The sequence below is a fragment of the Xyrauchen texanus genome, chromosome 25, assembly GCF_025860055.1.
Source record: "Xyrauchen texanus isolate HMW12.3.18 chromosome 25, RBS_HiC_50CHRs, whole genome shotgun sequence".
NCBI classification, from domain to species: domain Eukaryota; kingdom Metazoa; phylum Chordata; class Actinopteri; order Cypriniformes; family Catostomidae; genus Xyrauchen; species Xyrauchen texanus.
The window spans coordinates 32,486,650-32,510,888 of NC_068300.1; the positions used below are offsets into that span (position 1 = coordinate 32,486,650).

A 24,239-nucleotide genomic window follows, 5' to 3' on the forward strand; every position below is an offset into this window, starting at 1 on the left:
TAACACTCTTTAACATCTTTTGCTAATGATTTGATAAATTACTGCTGCCATGATCAATATAAATTCCATTTATTACCTGCTTTCTGTGGACAATCTGTGGGCAAAAGCCTGTTTCACTACTGATGACCATTCAAAAGTACATATTCTTTTTTAAAGCAACATATAAATCGCAGATATTTTATCACATCATAGTTGATTTTGGGATCATGTCATTTTCCTGTGACTCCAGAGGGATGAATTACATAGCAATTATGGCTCACGTGATTGGCTCAAAAATATTGTGTCCGGAAAAGGGGCGAGGCCAGAAATCTCCAAATGAGCGGACCTCTACTCTGTGTCTAATATCATCGTGAATATAATGAAGCGTGCCCCTTTCCTCAGCCGTTACGAGTAAATATTCACTCATTTACACTTAGCTTAATACTTAGAGTTGTATAATTACAGTACAGGTACATAACATGAATTATTTGTTTGTTTAAATTATTAATTAGTTTGTTTAAATAAGTTTATTATTGGTAATTTATCTTAATAGGCCATAATGATACAATGAAAAATTAATGGCCATAGAAATAAATACAATAAATTAAAAGTCCTCCTGCTTTGCACAGGTTTTGGCTATTTCCCCAAAGAGCGAATCTTTAATTAAGCTGACAACTCTCGTTAAGCTGTAGCATAATATTTTTTTTTATTAGTAGTCTATGTAAAATAAGAGGTCTGGTGAATGCGAGTGTATCAGATGTTCTAATTAACAGCTCTCCTATAGAGTTATTGAATGTTACATTCAAATGGAGGCTAAAGAGTAGACAAGCACAGAAGAGAAACTTCTTGTTCAAGAACCATTTCTGAGGTTGTTGCAGCTACTGAATTATGAAACATATGACAGTTCACCTGTCATCCCAATGTTGTTGCATCCTGAGATGGTCTGAGATCATATTCAGCATTCTCATAGACGACACTATTCCTGCAAATTGTTCCCAGATTACGGACAGAGAAGAAATAGTGAGAACTCATCATATGTGCGTGTTTCGCGAGACACAGCGCAAGCGCCAATAAACCTCTGAACACACAGCGAATCAGAGATGTGCATCAAAGGCTTGTCTTTTGTCTGTTTTTCAAAATATAAACAAGTGTGCTTCTTCAAACGCGAGTATTTGTGTCTAATGGTGTTTCTTGTCATTTGTCACTCTGAGACGTCTTACAGGTCACCTGCTACAGTTGCGGGTAGATGACGAGCAAAATTACCCCGCTAATTTCATACCCTGCCATGTCATCCACACTCCCATGAAAAATAATAAATTATAGTAAAAAAATGAAGTTAGACAAAGCATGGATAAATGATCTTGGTGCTTGGTGCACAGTGCAAAGAACATGAGGGACTCTGTTAGAATATTCCTGCAGTTTTGATTGGGTGGACCAGCCGTCAATCTGGGTGACAGAACTAAGTGCCCTTGAGCAAAGATGGCATTATACAGGTTGCGTGCTTCTGGGAGTGCATGCGCCAGCTGAGCCACTACCATTGATGAATGGGAATTCTAACATGTAACTGTCTCTGGTTATTATAGACTTCATTAAATAGAATTACAGCTGTCAATCATTTTTTTTTATTGAATTAATTACATTATATGCTGATGAATTAATTGCATATATAAGTATTTTCTAAGAAGGCCCTCTAATAGCAGTGATTCAATATTATAATGATTTAATTATTATAAAGAGATACATTTAAATTAGTATAAATTTAATATATAATTATTATAATTCATGTCATTTCCCCCCCTCCCCTTTTCTCCCCAAATTGGAATGCCCAATTCCCAATGTGCTCGAAGTCTTCATGGTGGTGTAGTGACTCGCCTCAATCCGGGTGTTGGAGGACAAATTTCAGTTGTCTCCGCATCTGAGACCGTCAACCCATGCATCTTATCATGTGGCTTGTTGAGTGGCATCCTTGCACAACTCACCACTTGCCCCACCGAGAGCGAGAACCACATTATAGTGACCACAAGGAGGTTACCCCATGTGACTCTACCTTCGATAGCAACTGGGCCAATTTGAATGCTTAGGAGACCTGGATGGATTCACTCAGCATGCCCTGGATTTGAACTTGCGGCTCAGTGTCACTGTCTTTACTTGCTGAGCTACCCAGGCCCCCCAATAATTCATATAATTTAAATACATTACATTATTGTGGCAGATGGAAAAGCATTGATAAGACAATACAAACACTGTCTTTAGCTGGCAGTATATTTTTTATTTCCAATTTTTTGAACATACTGTAAGCCTATCATTGGGCTGGAGGGGCGGTTCAAGAGTCTGTGTATATTAGGGGCTTAACCCAGACATCTGTTGATTCTTTGATGAAATATCAGAATCTAGTAATGTATTATACTATAATAATAATATAATTAAAATATTACTGAAACTACTAAACTAAACTAAAATGTCCCGCTAATTTTTGTCTGATACTTACTGTCTCTGTTACGGATGTAACCCGATCTCTCAAACGGGTGAATATTCGCAAAGCTGCGGGTCCAGGTGGCATTCCGGGCTGCAGGGGCAGAGCCAGGAGTTTTTCAAAGGGGTGGCCAGGCAGGGGCATGCGATCAGTCTGTGGTAGCACAGAAATGTTCGGGCAGCATTTTTATATGGGGGTGGAGACAATGACACCCGGGACGGAGAGGTTTGGTGACCTTGGTGTGCGCCCATGTTAAGTTTGCCACAAAATTACTAAAAAATTACTAAAACAGCAATTGTGAGTGGGGTCCATGGTGGTCACCCCTAGCTCCGCCACTGTCGGGCTGCACTCTCAGAGCATGCGTGGATCAACTAGCATGTATTTTAATGGACATTTTCAATCTCTCCCTCTCCCTGTGGTTCCTATATGCTTTAAGACATCCACCATTGTATCCATACCAAAACAGTCAAAGATAACTTGTCTAAATGACTGGCGTCCTGTTGCATCACTGCCTGGTACGGCAACAGCACCGCCCTCATCCGCAAAGCCCTGCAAAGGGTGATGTGAACTGCCAGACACATCATTGGAGGTAAGCTTCTCTCCCTCCAGGACATCTATATCAGGTGGTGTGTGAAAAAAGCTTGGAGGATCATCAGAGACTCCAGCCACCCGAGCCATGGGCTGTTCTCAATGCTACCATCAGGCAGGCGGTATCGCAGCATCAGGACCCGCACCAGCTGACTTCATGACAGCTTCTTCCCGCAAGCAATCAGACTTTTGAACTCTTGATCTCTCACGATACATATATCAGCACTGCACTTTATTAACATCAGACTGGACTCACATTTTAAACTTCTCTTAATAACACACTGGCAGCTGACTATCAACCGACAGCTTGAATGTCAGTACAACACTATACAACCTTACTGGACATTTATATTATATCATATTGTATGTATTGTATACTGTACATTGTATATTAATATTTGTATATTTTGTTCAGCAATTATGTGTATATTAGTTTTGTATATTGTGTTGTGTAAATCTGGTGTTTATTGTAAATTGGTATATGCCTCATCATTGTCATGACTGCTATGTTGCTTGGAACTGTACCCAAGACTTTCACCCACTGTTGCACTTGTGTATATGGTTGAGTGACAATAAAGGGATTTTATTTGATTTTGAAGATACGTTCAAATATCAGAAATTGCATGCTTTTAACACTATATACTTTAAAACGTGATTTAAAAAAAAAAACACTATATTGTTCCTATCGGCTTTCCATATTTTACACATAATGTTTGCAATTTACCATTTTACATTTATTTATTTAGTTTAGAAGTTTATATAACAGTCAAAGACTACTGCAGAATTAGCTAGAGCTAAATTTAATCTGTAGTCCCTGGGCAGAAAAAATAAATTCTAAAAGCATAATTAAAACAGTAGTCATTAGACAGCAGACAAAAATATTACACCCAAAGTAAAAATACAGTTCTAACAACAATAATAATTAACATTACATGATTAAATACATAAAATACTATATTAAAAACTGTTCAAGATTATGATTACAGATTACCAGATTACAAATAATTCAATGTTCGCAAATTTGGCTTGTCTTTAACCATATTTTCAGGTGTAACTTGAATTGTAGGACATTGTCTTATGCTGGTTTGTAACTTATTCCAAATATTGACTGCTTTTATTGAGAAAGCTGAACGAAAAAAGTCTGAGGCTCTGTATTGCACTTCACCATCTCCTCTTAAGGAGCAAGGTTGTTCATAATTTTGTACGTTAGACAACAAATATTAAAATTAACAAAGTTATCAAAATTAAAATATATCCATCCATCCATCCATCCATCTTCAACCGCTTATCCGAAGTCGGGTCGCGGGGGCAGCTGCTCCAGCAGGGGGCCCCAAACTTCCCTATCCTGAGCCACATTAACCAGCTCTGACTGGGCGACCCCGAGGCGTTCCCAGGCCAGTGTGGAGATGTAATCTCTCCACCTAGTCCTGGGTCTTCCCCGAGGCCTAGGGAGGCGGCCAGGGGGCATCCTTACCAGATGCCCAAACCACCTCAACTGACTCCTTTCAACGCAAAGGAGCAGCGGCTCTACTCCGAGCTCCTCACGGATGACTGAGCTCCTCACCCTATCTCTAAGGGAGAAGCCCGCCACCCTTCTGAGGAAGCCCATTTCGGCCGCTTGTACTCGCGACCTAGTTCTTTCGGTCATGACCCAACCTTCATGACCATAGGTGAGGGTAGGAACAAAAATTGACCGGTAGATCGAGAGCTTTGCCTTTCGGCTCAGCTCTCTTTTACGTGACTAACGGTGCGATAGAGCGAGTGCAATACCGCCTCTACTGCCCCGACTCTCCGGCCAACCTCCCACTCCATTGTCCCTCACTCGTGAACAAGACCCCGAGGTACTTGAACTCCTTCACTTGGGGCAAAACCTCATTCCCTACCTGGAGTACACACTCCATCGGTTTCCTGCTGAGAACCATGGCCTCAGATTTAGAGGTGCTAATCCTCATCCCAGCTGCTTCACACTTCGACTGCCAAGCTGATCCAGTGAGAGCTGAAGGTCACGGACCGATGATGACATGAAGACAACATCATCTGCAAAAAGCAGCGATGAGATCCCCAGCCCACCGAACCGCACACCTTCCCCACCCGACTACGCCTCGATATCCTGTCCATGAATATCACAAACAGGATTGGTGACAAAGCGCAGCCTTGGCGGAGACCAACCCCACATGGAATGAACTCGACTTTGTGCCGAGGACCCGGACACAGCCCTCGCTTTGGGCGTACAGGGATTGGATCACCCTAAGAAGGGACCCCCCACCCCGTACTCCCGCAGCACCTCCCACAGTCTCTCCGGGGGACCCGGTCATACGCCTTCTCCAGATCCACAAAACACATGTAGACCGGATGGGCATACTCCCAGGCCCCCTCCAGGATCCTTGTGAGAGTAAAGATCTGGTCCGTCGTTCCACGGCCAGGGCGAAACCGCATTGTTCCTCTTCAATCTGAGGTTCGACAATCGGCCGAACCCTCCTCTCCAGCACCTTGGAGTAAACTGTACCAGGGAGGCTGAGAAGTGTGATACCCCTGTAGTTGGCACACACTCTCTGATCCCCTTTTTGAAGAGGGAACCACCACCCCGTTCTGCCACTCCTTAGGCACTGTCCCAGATTTCCACGCAATGTTGAAGAGGCGTGTCATCCATGACACCCCTCCACATCCAGAGCTTTCAGCATTTCTGGTCGGATCTCATCAATCCCGGGGCTTTGCCACTGCGGAGTTGTTTGACTACCTCAGTGACCTCCCCAGGGAAATAGAATCTGATCCCCATCATCCTCCGGCTCTGCCTCTACCATAGAGGGCGTGTTGGGATTTAGGAGTTCTTCAAAGTGTTCCATCCACGCCCAATAACCTCCTCGGTTGAGGTCAACAGCGTCCCATCTTTGCTGTATACAGCTTGAATGGTTCCCGTTTCCCCTCCTAAGGTGGCGGACGGTTTTCCAGAAGCACTTTGGTGCGGACCGAAAGTCCTTCTCCATGGCTTCTCCGAACTTTTCCCCCACCCACTGCTTTGCCTCCCTCACGGCCGGGAGGGAGTTTGTATACTCCCTCAAGTATATAAAAATATATATACTTTGTAATTATATGACAATTATGATATGTTTTAGTTTTTTTATCAAATATTTTTAGTGCCCATTTGTATAAACTGTGTAAAGGTCTAAGGGTTTTTTTCCTGCTTGTGAACACGATGTGATACAGTAAGAGAAATGAGAAAAAAATAATTGAATGTGAAAATAGCAGCATCTATTGAAAGTTGATTTTCTTATATTAAATGTACACTAACCATTTTTTGGAATATGATTTGAGTATGAGTCTAAATGAGTCAAATCTGAGTCTAAAATAATTCCAAGGTATTTAAAATCTGATACAATTTATAATTTTTCACTATTAACTAAAATATTGTGTTGGACTTCTACCTTTTTTTCTTAGTAAAAAACATACATGCTGTTTTCTCAATATTTAAAAAGGAGTGTTTTAAAGATGCACTCAGTAATTTTTTCCTCATTAATTAAGTTTAACTCCTAAAGACATGACATTGCAATATATGTAGGAAATCATGAGCACTCACATTAAAATGAAGACTCCAGTCATATCAGTAACCTTATAAAAGCTGTTTTATTCTACATGGAGAGGGTCCACACATGGGGGCTGCCATGTTAGAATCATATTTTAGCCGAATACTACTCACTTAATCTCAGTAACCGTCCTGTTATTTGACACTTTCACTCACTGATTAAAGTAATCATGACTGACTGTGAATACTAGATTTCTATAAATGATATCTGAAACTGAAAACGTCAAGGTTACGTATGTAACCTCCGTTCCCCGATGGAGGGAACGAGACGTTGTGTCAGAGAAGCGACACTAGGGGTCTCTCTTGAGCACCGATATTCACCTCTGGACTATGAAAAAAGGCCAATGAGAGTTGGCAACCAGTATTTGCATATCCCGCCCCCGGACATACGGGTATTTAAGCGGCGCAAATACAGGAGTTCATTCAGGATTTTTCTGAGGAGCCGGAAATGGTTCGGCCACAACAGTGGCTCGGCTCAGCGACGTGGCAGGGGAGACACAACGTCTCGTTCCCTCCATCGGGGAATGGAGGTTCATACGTAACCTAGACGTTCCCCTTCTGTCGCTCTCTCCACGTTGTGTCAGAGAAGCGACACTAGGGGTCCACTTATAAAAGTGCCATGCGCTGAGCCGTGTACGTGAACTGCTGATACAGGAGCGAGCAGGTATTCTTACGTGCAGACCGACCAACTGTATCAGGCTGCACGTACGCTTCCCCAATGCCCCATTTAAGCCATCAGGATTCCTTATCGTTACCCTGGAGGGGGAACAAGGTGCTGGCCGCCAACCTGGGAACGGGCCAAGCCTGGCCGGGCCTCTTTTCTCTCTATGTTTCTCGCATAGAGCAACTAAGGCCGGGGCCCTTACACGCATTGAGGGAAGGGGGTCTTAGCCCTTATTCAGGGTGGAGAAGACCCTGCGGAGGCCACGCCTACCCGAGAGGGGAGGCAAATTTAAGTGGCAAAATCATCAGAGGCCTGCTTAGGGCCTATGTGGAAAAGTCGGTGCAGTGGTGGATCCAGCCTCATAGAGGGGGGAACATACAGCACGGCAACCGAGGCAGCCATGACTGCCTAAGGAAAACACGGGAGTCAGCTCGCCAGAGGGGACAGAACCATGGTGTTACACACGGGGAGTCCGAAGGAGGCCTTACCTGTGGAGCACCTATACCAGTACAGGGTAGCTTGCGGTACCCACAGTGGCTTGAGTCAGTGAGTTCCTCCGCTGATCTGCGACCCACGAGGGCTAGGGAGGAATCCCCTGGTTAGGGGGAAGGGCGCTAGGTGCAAGCGATTCACCTGGTCAGATCGTGGGCGTGCCACCGAGTTCTACGGGCTCGGTACCTGAGAAAACACGGGACGATACTGACTCAACTCGGAGATTGTAGAATCTCGCAAAAGTGTTAGGTGTTGCCCAGCCCGCTGCTCTACAAATGTCTGCTAGGGCAGTGCCCCTAGCCAGTGCCCATGAGGACGCAACACTACTGGTGGAGTGAGCTCGGACCCGCAAGGGGGGGCACGGCCTGGGTGTGATAAGCCAGGGAAATGGCGTTGACAACCCAGTGGGCGAGTCTCTGCTTGGAGACAGCGTTCCCTTTCTGCTGTCCCCCAAAACAGACAAAGTGCTGCTCAGAGCGTCTGGTGCTCTGTGTGCGGTCCAGATAAATACGTAAAGCACGTACTGGACACAGCAGTGAAAGGGCTGGGTCTGCCTCCTCCTGGGGCAGCGCTTGCAGGTTCACCACCTGATCCCTGAAGGGCATGGTAGGAACCTTGGGCACATAGCCCGGTCGTGGTCTTAGGATCACGAAAGTATCTGCCGGACCGAACTCCAGGCAAGCGTCGCTAACAGAGAACGCATGCAGGTCCCCGACCCTCTTGATGGAAGCAAGCGCGATCATCAGGGCAGTCTTGAGAGAGAGCACCCTGAGTCCAGCTGAGTCAAGCGGCTCGAAGGGGGGTCTCTGGAGTCCTGTAAGGACGACCGAGAGATCCCAGGAGGGGAACAGGTTAGGCCAGGAGGGAGTTATCCTCCAGGCACCTTTTAGGAACCTGACGATTAAGTCGTGCTTACCAAAAGACTTGCCGTCTACCGTGTCGTGGTGGGCCGCGATAGCGGCAACATACACCTTGAGGGTGGAGGGGGACAGCCTCCTCTCCAGCCTCTCCTGAAGAAACACGAGCACTGACCTAACTGCGCACTTCTGCGGGTTCGCGAACACCAGTCCGCGAACAGACGTCACTTTAGAGCGTAGAGATGCCTGGTAGAGGGGGCTCTGGCTTGATTGATTGTATCTATGACGGTCGGTGGTAGGCCGGCTAGATCTTCCGCATCCCTTCCAAGGGCCAGACGTGGGGGTTCCAGAGGTCTGGGTGCGGGTGCCAGAGCGTGCCCTGTCCCTGAGAAAGAAGGTCCTTCCTCAGGGGAATTCGCCAGGGAGGGGCTGTCGTGAGGAGCGTGAGGTCCGAAAACCAAGTCCGGGTGGGCCAGTAAGGGGCTACCAGAATGGCTTGCTCCTCGTCCTCCCTGACCTTGCATAGCACCTGTGCAAGAAGGCTCACTGGGGGAAATGCGTACTTGCGCAGCCCCGCCGGCCAGCTGTGTGCCAACGCGTCTGCCCCGAGGGGAGCCTCTGTCCGGGCATACCAGAGTGGGCAGTGGGAGGTTTCTTGGGAGGCAAACAGGTCTACCTGAGCCTTGCCGAACCGGTCCCAAATCAGCTGGACCGACTGGGGGTGGAGCCTCCACTCTCTGCCAGGCAAGCTTTGTCTTGACAGCACGTCCGCTATCACATTGAGGTTGCCGGGGATGTGAATGGCGCGCAGTGACTCCAGTCACTGCTGACTCCAAAGGAGGAGACGACGGGCGAGCTGTGACATGTGGAGGGAGCGTACTCCGCCTTGGCGGTTTATGTAGGCTACGACCGTGGTGCTGTCTGTCCTGACTAGGACGTGTTTGTTCCGAATTAACGGAATAAACTTCTGCAGGGCCAGAAAAAACAGCCAGCAGCTCTAGGCAGTTGATGTGCCAGCGCAGCGGGCCTCGGTTCCACCGGCCTGCGGCTGCGCGCCCGTTGCACACTGTGCCCCAACCCAGTTTGGAGGCGTCGGTTGTGACCAGAACGCGTCGGGACACCTGCTGCAAGGGTACTCCTGCCCTTAGAAAGCAGAGGTCTGTCCAGGTTTGAAGGTTTGGCGGCAGGCAGAAGTAACTTTTATGTTGTGCGTGCAGCGCCATGCTTGTCTCGACTCGAGTCGAGCCAATGCTGAAGTGGTCTCATATGCATCAACCCCAGCGCACGGCCGCCGTGGAGGATGCCATATGCCCCAGGAGCTGTTGGAAACGTTTTAGCGGAACCACGCTGCCTGGCTTGAAGGAAGCGAGGCATTTCAGCACTGACTGAGCACGCCGTTGGAGAGACGTGCTGTCATTTGGACTGAGTCTAACTCCAGACCGAGAAAAGAGATGCTCTGGACCGGGGAGAGCTTGCTCTTTTCCCAGTTGACCTGAAGCCCCAAACGGCTGAGGTGGCTGAGCACCTGGTCTCTGTGTGCGCATAGTAACTCTCGGGAGTGCGCCAGTATGAGCCAGTCGTCGAGGTAATTGAGTATGCGTATGCCGGCTTCTCGGAGCGGGGCAAGAGCTGCCTCTGTGACTTTCATGAAGACGCGAGGGGACAGAGACAGGCCAAAGGGGAGGACTTTGTACTGATACACCTGGCCGTCAAATGCAAACCTTAGGAAGGGTCGATGTCGAGGGCGAATTGAGACGTGGAAGTACGCGTCCTTCAGGTCTACCGCTGCGAACCAATCTAGATGCCGGATGCCAGATAGAATTTATTTCTGGGTGAGCATTTTGAACGGGAGTTTGGACAAGGTCCGATTGAAAACTCGCAGGTCCAAGATCGGTCGTAAGCCGCCGCCGCCTTTCTTGGGTACAACGAAGTAAGGGCTGTAGAAACCCTTCTTCATTTCGGTTGGAGGGACAGGCTCTATCGCGTCCTTTAATAGAAGGGAGGCAATTTCTTAACGCAGGGAATGGGCATGTTGGCCGTGTACTGCGGAAAAATGTACGCCCACGAAGGGGGGTGGAGACCTGGCAAACTGAATTGCGTAACCGAGTCGAATGGTCCGGTGCAGCCAGCGTGGACGGGTTGGGCAGTGAAAGCCACGCCTCTAAACTCCGTGCTAGGGGCACCAAGGGGACGAAGTTTTTGGGCGTATCCAGCGGGCTTCGCGAGCGGTGCGGAACAGGTAACGTGGCGTCGGGAGGCAACGTGGCGTCCCGAGGCTCTGGTGCTGAGAATAAACTCAAAGCACTTACCTTGCTCCGCACATCCGGCAGGGGGCGGGTTCGTGACTGAGGAGGAGGTCTGATGTTGGCGTCCTCTGGACTCGTCTGAACCGGCCGGCCGGGGAACAGTCGTGGGGCTGAAGGCGGGGACACCGCGTCCATGGAGCCGGGACTGTTGAGGCCTGAAAGCAGAGTGCCGTGAGAACGGCATTTGCGGGCCAGGTGACCCCAGAGCCAACAAGGAAATAGCTCTATAGAGTCAAGAACAGGACCACCCAAGTGCAGATTTGAAGTGCCCTGGCCCGGTGGACTTGCAGGAGGGGGCCATGGCATGCAGGGGGGAGCGGTCTGGGACCGTTCTACCACCGAGGGTAGCGAAGCGGAGGAGCGAGGAAGCTGGGCTTGCTCAGCTCGTCATGCACATCCGGGAAGGAATCCGGGGGGGGAGGCACATGCCCGCGGAACCAATTAATCCCAGGGAAGCATAGCGGACCTTCTTGCGTCAGGCTCAGACTGGGCAGAGACCCGAAGGTGGCGGCCCAGACGAGTTATCTGCATTCGGCGCCGCTGTTACGCTCTCCGATGCAGCGGTGATGTCATCATCCAATGCCGGGGAGCTTGAGGGACCGGACGGTAGGCTGTTAAGCGGACTGCACTAATCCCAAGCTCGGGGGAAACAGGCAAGCGTGCCGGGGAGGCAGGAGGTTTTCGAGGGGATTTACCCGGCGAAAGCGTCCCGTTATTCTCCCCAGATCGTTCTCCATCGCCACGGCGCCTGCCTCAATCCCGTAGGAAGGAGGCGAGGCCGGGGCGGCTGAAATGGCTCTCTCTCACTACAAGAGAAAGCAGAGATCGCAACGCTGCCGCGGTTATGTTCTCACACTGAAAACATAACCCATTGTAGAGAATGCTCATCCCGAGCTCGGATGGAAACAAGCAAGCGTGCCGGGAGGCGGGGGTTTCGAGGGGTTCACCCGGTGAAACGGAGCCCGTCACTGTCCCCAGATCGTTTTCATCGCCCGCGGCGCCTGCCTCAATCCCGTAGGAAGGAGGCGAGGCGTGGGGGGCGGCTGAAATGGCTCTCTCTCACTACAAGAGAAAGCAGAGATCGCTAGCGCTGCCGCGGTTATGTTCTCACACTGAAAACATAACCCATTGGAGAGAATGCTCATCCCGAGCTCGGACGGAAACAAGCAAGCGTGCCGGGAGGCGGGGGGTTTCGAGGGGTTCACCCGGCGAAACGGAGCCCGTCACTGTCCCCAGATCGTTTTCATCGCCACGGCGCCTGCCTCAATCCCGTAGGAAGGAGGCGAGCGCGGGGCGGCTGAAGCGGCTTTTTCTCACTACAAGAAAAAGCCTACGACACGCAATGCTGTCATGGCTATGTTCTCGTACTGAAAACATAGACCATTCATAAAAACGCTGCCTGCGTGTGATCGCAACCCAGGAATGCAAGGCAGTTTTTATGGCCGTCAGAGGTGGGGAGAATCAACGCATCCAGAAACTACACAGAGGCGGAAAATCGTCTTTAAAAAGACGCGTCCTGAGGAGGACGTTCAACGCCGCTGTGTTTTGCTCTTTTAGAGCGAAATTCACTCTTTTAGAATAACTCTTTCGAGTTGTCTGCGGTGTCGAAGCGCCCAGGGGCAAGAATGCACAGCCGTGCACAAATGAGAAAGCCGCTGTTGTGCGCCGTCAGATCCAACAGCATGCAGAGCGTCAGAGGATTAAACAGGAACTTGGTGTGTAACTGCATGCACGACCATCGGCTCCGAAGAACTTTTCTGAATGAACTCCTGTATTTGCGCCGCTTAAATACCCGTATGTCTGGGGACGGGACATGCAAATACTGGTTGCCAACTCTCATTGGCCTTTTTTCATAGTCCAGAGGTGAATATCGGCACTCAAGAGAGACCCCTAGTGTCGCTTCTCTGACACAACGTGGAGAGAGCGACAGAAGGGGAACTATTGATTTTAAATGATGCTGCAGCCAAACCACTAGGTGTCAGTGTAAGTCCAAGATGACACAAAGACAAAAGTGACTTAAAGTTTTCAAATAGCAGATCGAGCACATCTGTATATATTACTCTTTGTTTTCAGGGTTATATATCTTTATATTTGGTACTTTCTGCATTCGGACGGACCAACTTAACACAGTTTCTCACCAAGAAAATAATGTTGACCAGACACAAAAAGAGCCGCAATCGCATCGCGACGAGCGCTCTTCTTGCAACACGTGCACAAATATAGACAGACATGATTTAGGTGTTATCGATACAATAGAAATACAGGTATTATTATTATTTATATATTGTGACAACCCCTGCTACAATGTATTACTTACAATATTAAAATATATTAAATATTGTTAAAATATTATATGTTTTATTATCGACTTTTTACCAACGCACTGGTACTTCTGACATCACTACAAGATGATACAAACTTTTGGGGCTTTACTGAAAACATTGTGGCTTAAGCCCCAGTAAAATAAAAAAAAATAAAAATAAAATAAAAAAAAAAATATATATATATATATATATATATATATATATATATATATATATATATATATATATATATATATATATATATATATATATATATGTATTAAAAAAGTATTATTTAAATAGGTAAAATGTATTGAAACTAATGATGTTTTGGGTGGTAAAATTGTATAGCTGGAAGACTATGGACAAAGCCATTGCACTGGAAATTGAGAGAGAGAGAGAGAGAGAGAGAGAGAGAGAGAGAGAGAGAGAGAGAGAGAGAGAGAGAGAGAGAGGAAAACAGACGTTGCATTTGGACACCTGTATTTACTATCTGGATTTATGATTCTCCGCGCGTCGGAATAGATCTAATGATCTTGACGTCTACAGCTCAAACAGACATGCTTCAGTGTTCGATCGTGATCCCCTCCTCTTCCTCGGCAGGCATATGTATTTCACATCCGTGCACCCGCCTCTCTGCGCTCTCTAATAGATGGTGCAAGTAAAGATGTCCAAATCTTCCGCAGACCCTCTGTCTGGTGTCGAAAGCGCTTCTCAGACGCACTATTTTCAGGTAAGACTTGGTTGGGATTTGTATATCATCTCGGAAATGGTTTATGTCTTGCTACTTGTTGTTGGAGCAGTCGTGTGTTAAAGCAGAGCGTTACAGCTACACAATCTGGTTTTGTAATATTGCCTTAATCGCGCTTGTGATCGGCCACGCGCAGTTGCTTTGCTAATGAGTCGAGATGATGATAAGATGTTATGTTCTTCCACCATCCGTGAAACTCCTGATTCCTGTTTCCCCCTCCGCCCTGAGAATTCCCACCGCATCCAAGGCCTCAAGGCATCTATAGGCTTAGTGTACATTTAACAGTAGAAATAATGACTTTCTCTCAGTTTATAATTAGTGGATTGGATCAACTGGGCTAAAATCTCTCATAATTCCCTCATGGTGAAGCATCAATCACGGGCGCTTATTGGAATCACCTGTAGCCAACCAAAGTGCCGTGGTCACCAGCCTTATGCATGCATATTGTAGGTCTAATACCACAAATAAAAGATTTGCCTCTAAACAAGAAAAGTAGCCTGTATGTGGATGTTTTCAAGACAAAACAAATAAATTATTTTGTATGTGGGTACATCAAAATATAGGCTAAATTTGGGCATTAGAACAGTTAGGACACTACACACAGTCCATATTCTTAAAGGAACAGTTCACCCAAAAATTAAATTCTCTCATCATTTACTCACCCTCATGCCATCCCAGATGTGAATGACTTTCTTTCTTCTTTTGGGTAGGGATGCACCAGCTGTGTGTGAGGTCTCCCTTAAGTTAGGACGTAAAGTTCACACTAAGGGCTAAGTAACTACTAGTTAGTCTGTGCTTAATTTGGTTGCATCACCTGTATTAAGGCAAAACTTGACTAGTATGTCGTAAGCTCTTCGTTAAGTAATGCATTGAAATACGATATGTAATAAAACAAGATTTCATTAATGATATATTTAGCAAAGTAAATTACAATATTCAATAACTGTATCTAAAATGAATAAGGGGCAATAAATAAATAATTACTTTGGGTAAAATAGACGTTTATTAATTTTAATATCTTAAATATATCGTTACGTCCTACCTAAGTTAAATGGTGCAACGCTCAAATATTTAGTAGTCTGTAAATTGTGACTTAGTGCCCATTTCGCCACAACTAGGCTTAGTTGTAACTTAGGTGTAGTTGGTGCAACCAGTCCCTGAACACAAACAAAGAGTTTTAGAAGAATATCTCAGCTCTGTAGGTCCATACAATGTAAGTGAATGGTGGCCAGAACTTTGAAAGTCCAAAAAGCACATAAAGGCAGCATAAAAGTCTCCAGTGGATAAATCATGTCTTCAGAAGCAATGTGATAGATGTGGGAGAGAAACATATCAACTCCAGGTGTGGTAGTCAGCGTCTTTACTCGCTGAGCTACCCAGGCCCCCATATTTAAGTCCTTTTTACTATAAATTCTCCTTCATGCCAAGTAGGTGGCGATATGCAAAAAGATTGTGAATCGCCCAAAGCAAAAGAAGAAGAATGTTAAATGTGAAAGTTGAAGTAAAGGGGTGCTTCTCAATACTCATTCTTTTGAAACTCTGTCTTGCCTAACTACCTTGAAAGAGTGAACTCTGAAGACATGAGGACGTAAAGCGCATCCATGCGTGTTTTGAGATGTGATGCGATATGTAGATTCAACAACCTCTTAACTATTTTCTTTTTTTTGGAGGTGGGTGATGACGTCAAAAAAGTCCACAAGAATCTAAGAATGCAAAACGAACAGAGATTGAGAAACAGCCGAGATGTAGAGTGAAAAAAGCAAAAAATATTGATATGTTTCCCACCCACACCTAATTACTTTTATGCTGCCTTTATGTGCTTTTTGGAGCTTCAAAGTTCTGGCCACCGTTTAATTGTATTGTATGAATCTACAGGGCTGAAATAGTCTTCTAAAAATCTTATTTTGCGTTCAGCAGAAGAAAGAAAGTCATACATATCTGGAATGGCATGAGGGTGAGTAAATGATAAGAGAAATTACATTTTTGGGTAAACTATCCAAGTCAGGTTTTATCCTAAATTGGAGGAAACATTTCATATTTCCATGTTGCACGGCATGACACTTCTACCATAAGTACTAGTACTAGACTTACTAGAGATTACCAGCACTCTCATCTAGTCAGAGAGCTTCCCCTATACTATAATATGAACACTATTTCTGCAGCTCCAGAAATGGTTACATATGGTACCATAGCCTAGTTTTCCAATCTAAGGCAACAATACCTGTTTTTTTAAGTGCAGTCTGCAACAAAAAGCATCCTATTCTTAAGGCAACTTGTGTTTGTTGCAATGCAACTGTAACCAGGTGACTGTTTGTTTTGATTTGGACATCTCCATCTAGTTACCACGAAAGTTGCCGAAGCGCAAGGGTCGTTTTAAACGCTCAGATGGCAGCACCTCCTCTGACACCACCTCCAGCTTCATCAAACGACAGGTAAGCCTCAATAGCCATATGTCTTATAATTATATATTGTTTCTGTAACTATGATTTGTGTATTCAGATGTTTGGAGTGGTCACTTGATGTCCATCATTTCTTCAATAGTTACTTAGAGGTTAGAGGTTGTTGTGTAGTTTGACCAGGTTAGGTGACTCGCTAAAAACTGAAATGGCCAGGTGTCTTTTTCTCTACTCATGGGTCTTATTTTGTATTGATTTACAGCAAATGTCATATCACTTTTGCAATTTATTATTCTCCAGCAAATAATACTTTAATTGGACATCACTTGCAAATGGTGTGTTTATATAAAACTCATTTATCCTAAGTTCGTGTTTCTAATCTAATGAACTTCAGATGTATTTATGGGTTTGTTTTAAACATTTAAAAATGACAGATTACTGAAATAACAATTGTATTAAATACATGCTGTCGATTCAGTATTGTTAAGCAAGATTATGCTTTATTGTACCGTACTATACATTTTTCAAATACTTTTTAGAGTGTGTAAGTGTGTTTGCATATTCTGTGGGGTAAATGTGGTGTATTTCATAGGTTTCATAAAATCTGTGATTTTTATCAAAATCAGAATTCATGAATAGTGCAAGTATATTGAATTTACAGGAATTTGACTTGCTCCAAATGGCATGGTAAACATGCCATACCTTGCCAAACCTATGATGTAACATCATAAAAAATGTACTTTTATTTATATTTTATTTTTAATAAAAGACAACCTTAGTTATTCTGATATTATGAAAGGTTGTTGCCAGGTTACAACACTAATATGCCACTTATCTTATTCATGCTGCAATTCAAGATATGGCCTCTAGATGGAAGCAGTTGCCTAACTTCACTGCAGCATCTGCATGCGTGAAAATCCCCACTTCTTTTATTTTTTTCTTTTTTTTAATTAATGTTTTCAGGTCAGTCAAGCCAGGAGTAGGAGGGAGATTTGGTGTTATTTAACAAAATCTTTTGAACTGGTGACAAAAACACCAAAATGGAAAAAATAGGTTATGACAAGCACTCTTGAAGCTGTATTTCTCCATGGCACGGTACATCATCTATTTCAACCTCGTAACATCAATTAATTTCCTCTGTAATGAGTGACCCAAATTCTTCAGTTTGTTCTGCTCATACCATATATGCTCATTTGTCCTTATATTCAGCCTGTGAAATGTGATACCCTTAGATACTCTAAATTATTTGAATGTATCAGGAAACTAGCAAAGACATGTTCACATACAAGCACACTGAAGTTTAAAGGGCATTAAAGGGACAGTTCACCTAAAAATAAAAAACTCACCCTAATGTTGTTTCAAGCATGTATGACCTTTTCTTCCATGGAACACAAAAGGAGATGTTAGGCAGAATGACAGCCTCAGTCACCATTCACTTTCAATGTATGGAAAAAGATTGAATGAAAGTGAATGGTGACTGAGGCTGTCATTCTGCCTAACATCTCCTTTTGTGTTCCATGGAAGAAAGAAAGTCACTAGGTAAGGAACAACATCTGGTTGAGTTCATAATGACTGAATTTTCCTTTTTGGGTGAACTATGCCTTTTATGGAACCACTAAATGTCTGACATGCAGGTAGAGTTTTATTTGCTAACCCTATAATGAGATAGAGAGAGAGAGAGAGTGTGTGTGTGTGTGTGTGTGTGTGTGTGTGTGTGTGTGTGTGTGTGTGTGTGTGTGTGTGTGTGTGTGTGTGTGTGTGTGTTGAAAGAACAGATGACAATGAGTGGGTCATGGAAGTTTCAATTTTCTCCCAGAATATAACAGTTCCTAAAATATTAATAGAGCTCATTTGGTGTGGAGCTTGCTAATGGATGTTAAATCCTCTCACTCTCTGTTTGTTCATAATATTTCACCTGTGCCATGAGGGTGGACCTGTACTTTAGCATCTGTCATGTACATTATGGAATCTTTACATTTATGTAGGCTATAGAGGCATTTTATAAATAAGTGCGCCACTAGTGTCGCCAAATGGAATTGCAAAAATGATTGTTTTCAGAACAGTTTTTTGGTTGCAAATGGTCGACAAACAGATAGTCCGGACACAAACTCATTGCTTGAGTCATTGTTACTGTGTCGGGCTGGTTGGGACGCTCAAACAAACAGAGCAATGTTTTGAAAGTGCCACAGTGTTACACTTTTCAGGGGACTCAACCTATGGATAGGTCACTTGTAGTCGTCTGTGCATTAGAGCTGGGTGAGAGGATGATGTAATCAGATATTAATGATATCTGATACCATTTTTAGATGCTGATTGATGATCAACTATATCTGGAAAAAACAAACCATGGAGCTGGGAAGTCACAAAATATATATAAAATAGTAGCCAAATAGTGACCAAGCACTTACGTTTTTAGATACTAATGAAAAATATGAAATGGAATAAAACAGTTGGTTGTGTCCATTTTTACTGGGAACATGCTATCTGAATAGCATTAAACATTTTCCACTTATAACCTATACTCTAGATTCAGACATGGCTTGTAAAAAATACACTATGACTGAGCAACTAGATAAAAACAGTACGTATATTTGATATTTCATTATTAAGAAAATACTGTCGGGAAAAGGCATTATTATGAAACAGTATTAAAGCGAAAATAATTGAGAGTAACTTCAAAAGCTTTTCAAAACACATTCTGCTATTCATCATGCACTCCGTAAAGAAATGTTTTTAATTTGCAGGCCATGGAATTAAAGTTTTCTTTAAGTAAAATGATGGCGTGCGCATTCCCCATTAAACAACTTTACAATCTGCTTAGTGAAAAGGCAGTTTAAGAAACAAAGATTATTATAAGTGATTCAATCATAAAATAATACAAAGCAAATGCAAAACAAACCCAAATCCAATAAGGACACTGTGGAAATATTAGGCAGCATTAATTGTGGAACATAAGGGAATTTATTAGGCTTTCACCTAATAGGACAACTGGTGTTTCCTGTTAATTTAAGCACAGACTAAATGAAGTAAACAAATAGTTTATTATTGTCTTTTGATCTTAATTTGAATTGTTAATTTTCCACATGTTGACATAGATGGAAGATAGCTTGAATTATTTGGATGTACATGAATGTCTTTTACGATTTTATTACCCACTTCATTATTTTAATTGCTTATTTGGTTCGTTTGAAATGCAAAATTAATTTAGAAAAATCTTTGATTTACTTTTTTTGGTGTTTTAATAAATTGTTTACATTTTTAAAGTAAAAACGACTGGTGGAAGTGAAATTCGTGCAAAAATATGTAACGATCCATCGGCGGTGTGGGCAGGGCATTGACGAAGTAATCATATAATTGCAATTAATTTATTTTATAACAATATAGTGATCCCTAAAAATACACTCAGCCCTACTGTGATTATTAAAAGCACACTAAGTGATTTCTTTGCGTATGTTGCACTGACTGATATGGCAGTCATGTGTTAGTCAACTGATACTGACACCTAGTGCGCATGTGTATGCAACACCAAGTAAAAGTGTGCATTTACAGATAACCCCCAGATAAAGGAATGTACTGTACTTCTAACTTAACATACAAAATTAAAATCAGAATTTCAAATATTCAACGAATTTCAAATGAAAATGTGCATGTTAAGCATTGACTCATCTTCAATAGTGCCCAAGACATGATGACATTGCTGATGTGGTTATTTTTAAATGTTTCGATTGGCCTATCCAGTTCAACCCTCTAGAGGTGGCGTGGTTGGGTTGTTCATTCGAAACATGGCAGAAAAGAGCAGCACATTGCAGAGAAGATTTTATTCACATCTAAACATCTTAAAAGTGTAGTGTGATGCATCTTCAGTTTCTGAAGTGTCAGAGATTAAATTGTTGACAAAACCAAAGTGGTTTGTAAGTTGTGTCATAAACAGCTTTTATATCATTCCACAACATCTAACTTAAGACACACATGCAGTGTTCTTATCAAGAAGAGTTTTCTCAAGAATACAAAGACAAGGGGCCAGCATTAATACAGTCCCAGATAACTTTTTTACACAACTTTTACACCACTACTACAACACAGCCGCTTCCTGCTGCAAAACATGAAGAAATCACCTAAAAGCTGAGCAATTTTATCCGCAAAGATGTGCACCCGATAAGTATCATGGATGGAGAGGGCTTTCAAAACTTTGTTAAAAACTCAACCCTCGATATTATATCCGTATGCAGGGTACAGTGAGCAATCTGCTACGATATATGATATCACCGCCAAGAGCACGAAATTGTGACCTTGCCAACTGACGGCTGGACTTCTCCAGCCACTGATGCACATTTCACAGTCACTGCACATGAAAAACTACGTGCTGAATACAGAAGAGCTGAGAGAAAATCATATTGCCATAAATATGAGTGAAAGCATTGTGCAGATACTAAGGGGATTTTATGTCAAAATTGGAGACCGTGATATGGGTGGCTACGGATAACTCAGGGAACAACACGAAGACAGTTGAGATCCTCCGTGTTTAGTGCATACACTAAATCATATATCAGCATAAACAATGTATTTAAGGGGCTTCATTTTCAAGGCATCGGAATGGCAAATAGCAGACTAAAGCAGACCATTGCCCATTTCGGCTAGTCAGCTATCGACATCTATCTACTAGAGAAGAAACAAAAACTATTGGGGCTGAAAACGGTCAAGCTTATTAATGACTGCCCGGCCCGATGGAACAGCAAGCACCTGTGGACGCTGTGATCTTTGACAAGAAGCTATCTCATCTAAAGTTGGGTTCTGATGGAATTGGTAAGAGTGAACATCCCATGGTTGTAGCTAAACATTCTTATAGCTCCAAAGAACTGAAGAACTGCTAATGAGCCAGTTTACATGCACAGCAATATGCTGATAACTCCCAAAAATCAGTTGATTTAAAAAATCAGACAAAGCAAGAAATTGCATTTACATGAGATTTGAAATAATTAAGTTATTCTCTGCTTTTGACGTCAAACCACGAAGAGACATGCGCACAACTCTTGCAACATTGGATAAGCAAGTGAGAACACTTGTAAATGTGTTTACATGCAACATGATATCGGGGTAATGGGCAAAAATCTGCCTGTGTCGATTGTTTTATCCTTAAGCTGTTTTGGACGGTTTAATGCGTTTACATGACCACACACATTGTTGGCATACTGCACAACTGGCCAACACATGAGCTGAGCTGATGTGATTTTATATAATAAGATTTGATATAATAAGAACTGACCTAATAGCCCCCAAGTTAATCTTTTGACTTTATAATTGCATCATTTATTTTAAAACGGAATGCATTTTTTCAGTCAGATGTGCTCTTTTTCATTAAACAATTAAAAAATTATGCTGTTTTATGCAATTGATTAAATTATAAATTTTTATGCACTTAAGTTGAAAACATATTGCACTTTTGCTTGGTTTGGTTTAAATTTGCTCATTGCACCCTCTTGTGGGCTTAGAAGACAAGCCTTTAGCTTTTTTCCCTTACTGAAGTAATAATGTCTTTAAAATGTGAATATAATTCGAATTTAGGTCATATTTAAGTAAAAAAGGGGTACTTTTGACAGTCAAGCGCAGTTCTATGGCAATGATATGTGAAAATTGTAGAAATAATATCCACTGGCAAAGTCACATGGCAAAGAATATTTTAAACTATTCTAATACGTAGTATAATAGTATAATTATAAGAGTATTTATAGTAATAATAATAATAGTATATAATAGTCATTGACAAATGTAAATCTAACCTTTAGAGATCATCGCAAACTTTATCCTTTTTATGCAAGCTCAGTATTTTGGGCCAGCTGAACTTTTAAATGAAGGGGGTGTGGTGCTCTGTGTCCTTTGACTAGAGCTGCTCTAAAAGTAGTTTCACACTGTTTGGGTTGCTGTCGTCTTGCTTTTGTTTCCTTGCATTAACTTCGAGAAATCTTGCTTGACTGGGGTAGGGTTGCTTTGCTGGATTGTGACTCATCTCTGCGGGAGATACAGTGGCATTTACCTGCTGCTGTTGAGTGGATCTATTTCAAGACTCAACAGATACCATTTGTTTTCGCATTGTAAGAAAACATACCCGACATGAAGCTTCTCTTTTATGTGGACTCCAGCAACTTCAAGAGGCTTTATTTTATTTACATGGAAATGAATACTGATAAAAGTGTGGATGGCCTGACAGAACTTTGGATCTCTCACTCTCTCTCTTTCCAAGCCTCTCAGTCTTTTGCTATTTCTCACTTTCAGAGCTAATTAAAAAGCATAAAAATGTACCATGGTAGTACTATGGTATTCTTAGTTAATTCCATGGTGCATACAGAAACATGTTTATCATGCAGTAATATTAATAGACCAATTTATTGCCCAGGCTGATTAATTGGCTGACATTAAGCTATATTTTGTGGTTAACTGTGCCTATTTAGCCAATTAATAGAAGTGTTTATGTTGCCTAGTGTCCACAATAGTATAACTGTTGTATTCATTCAGTACTATTTATACACCGATATATCGGCCAGGTTGATTAATCTGCCAATATTTGGCGAGATTTCAAAATGATTGGAATTGGACGATAACTGTTCCTTCTTAGGCGATTTATAGAAGTGGTCACTCACCCTAGTATCCACAAAGTTACATAACTATAGTATTCATTCATTATTAGTGATAAACCGATATATCGGCCAGGTTGATTGATCTGCCAATATTTGGTGAAATTTAAAAATGATCAGCATTGGACGATAACTGTGTCAACTTGGTCGATTAATAGATGTGGTCACTCCCCCTAGTGTCCACAATGGTACATAACTGTAGTATTTATTCAATATTAGTGATATACTGATATATCGGCCAGTATTAACCTGGTGCTACCAGGTAACGGTACATGTAAAAAATAGAATCATGGTAATGCATGGTACTTTTTTATGTTTTATTCGTGTAGACTACTAGTGCTTTGATACTGTTTTGGTTGAAAGATGTATTTACCTGCAGTAGTCATTCACAAGCCGCACACATGTTGAACCTAATAAAGACCTTCTTCATCATTGGCTTTTGTCAAAGCTACACTGCTACCTAATCAAAAATATAGCTTCGCTACTGAAAAGCTACTTGATTTAAAAACTAACAAAGCTACCACCTCACTACTCAGAGATGTAGTTAAGCTGATAGCTTTGCTATTTGTAGCAAAGCTACTGTCCATCGCTGTTGATAAGGTGGTTGCTTACTGTCATAAGTAAAAAAGAACCCAGCCTGATTTTTCTCGGATATTCTGGTCCCCAGCTATGACTCTGGTATAGTACCTACTAGAATGTAGTCTATGGGAATTATTTGCTGTTTTATCGTCAACCAGACAAAAAACTAATGTCTGATTGGTTAGGAAAGTACTCTCTCCAGTAAGCCAGATGATTTGAGGAATCATTTATGCCCATAGCACACACAGTGCAGGGTTTTACTGTACATGCAGAAGTTTAATACTTAGGGTTAGGGTTTTAAAGAAGCGAAAGTGTAAAACCCCCCTTTTTTTTTACTGGGACTGTGAGATTATAGTAAGATAACATCATAATAGCTTATAATGGAAAACAATAAAATCTTTATAATGACAGAGCATTCATATATATTTTTGTAATCAAAGTTATATGAATATAATGTAATGATGATTGAGAGCTATCCCTCAAAAGCCTGTTGTTTCATATTTGATACATGCAATTAGTATAATTAAGTACAAAATGTTATGCAAGGAAGCAAGTTGCTTATATTTAGCAAATACTAATTTTTATAAATCAGTAACAGTACTCACATTATTGTTATTTTTACTTAATCAAAGATTTCAAAGC

The 24,239-nt window shown here is 42.8% G+C and overlaps 1 protein-coding gene across 1 annotated transcript in view; it reads left to right on the top strand.

The window, feature by feature from the left end:
- Positions 1 to 13,894: 13,894 nt before the first annotated feature.
- Positions 13,895 to 24,239, top strand: part of LOC127618830 (voltage-dependent L-type calcium channel subunit beta-3-like) — a 44,528-nt gene continuing 34,183 nt past the window's right edge. The window contains exons 1-2 of the mRNA XM_052091472.1: positions 13,895 to 13,975; positions 16,333 to 16,425. Of these exons, the coding sequence (XP_051947432.1) occupies positions 13,895 to 13,975; positions 16,333 to 16,425 (174 nt within the window). The remainder of the gene's footprint in view (positions 13,976 to 16,332; positions 16,426 to 24,239) is intronic.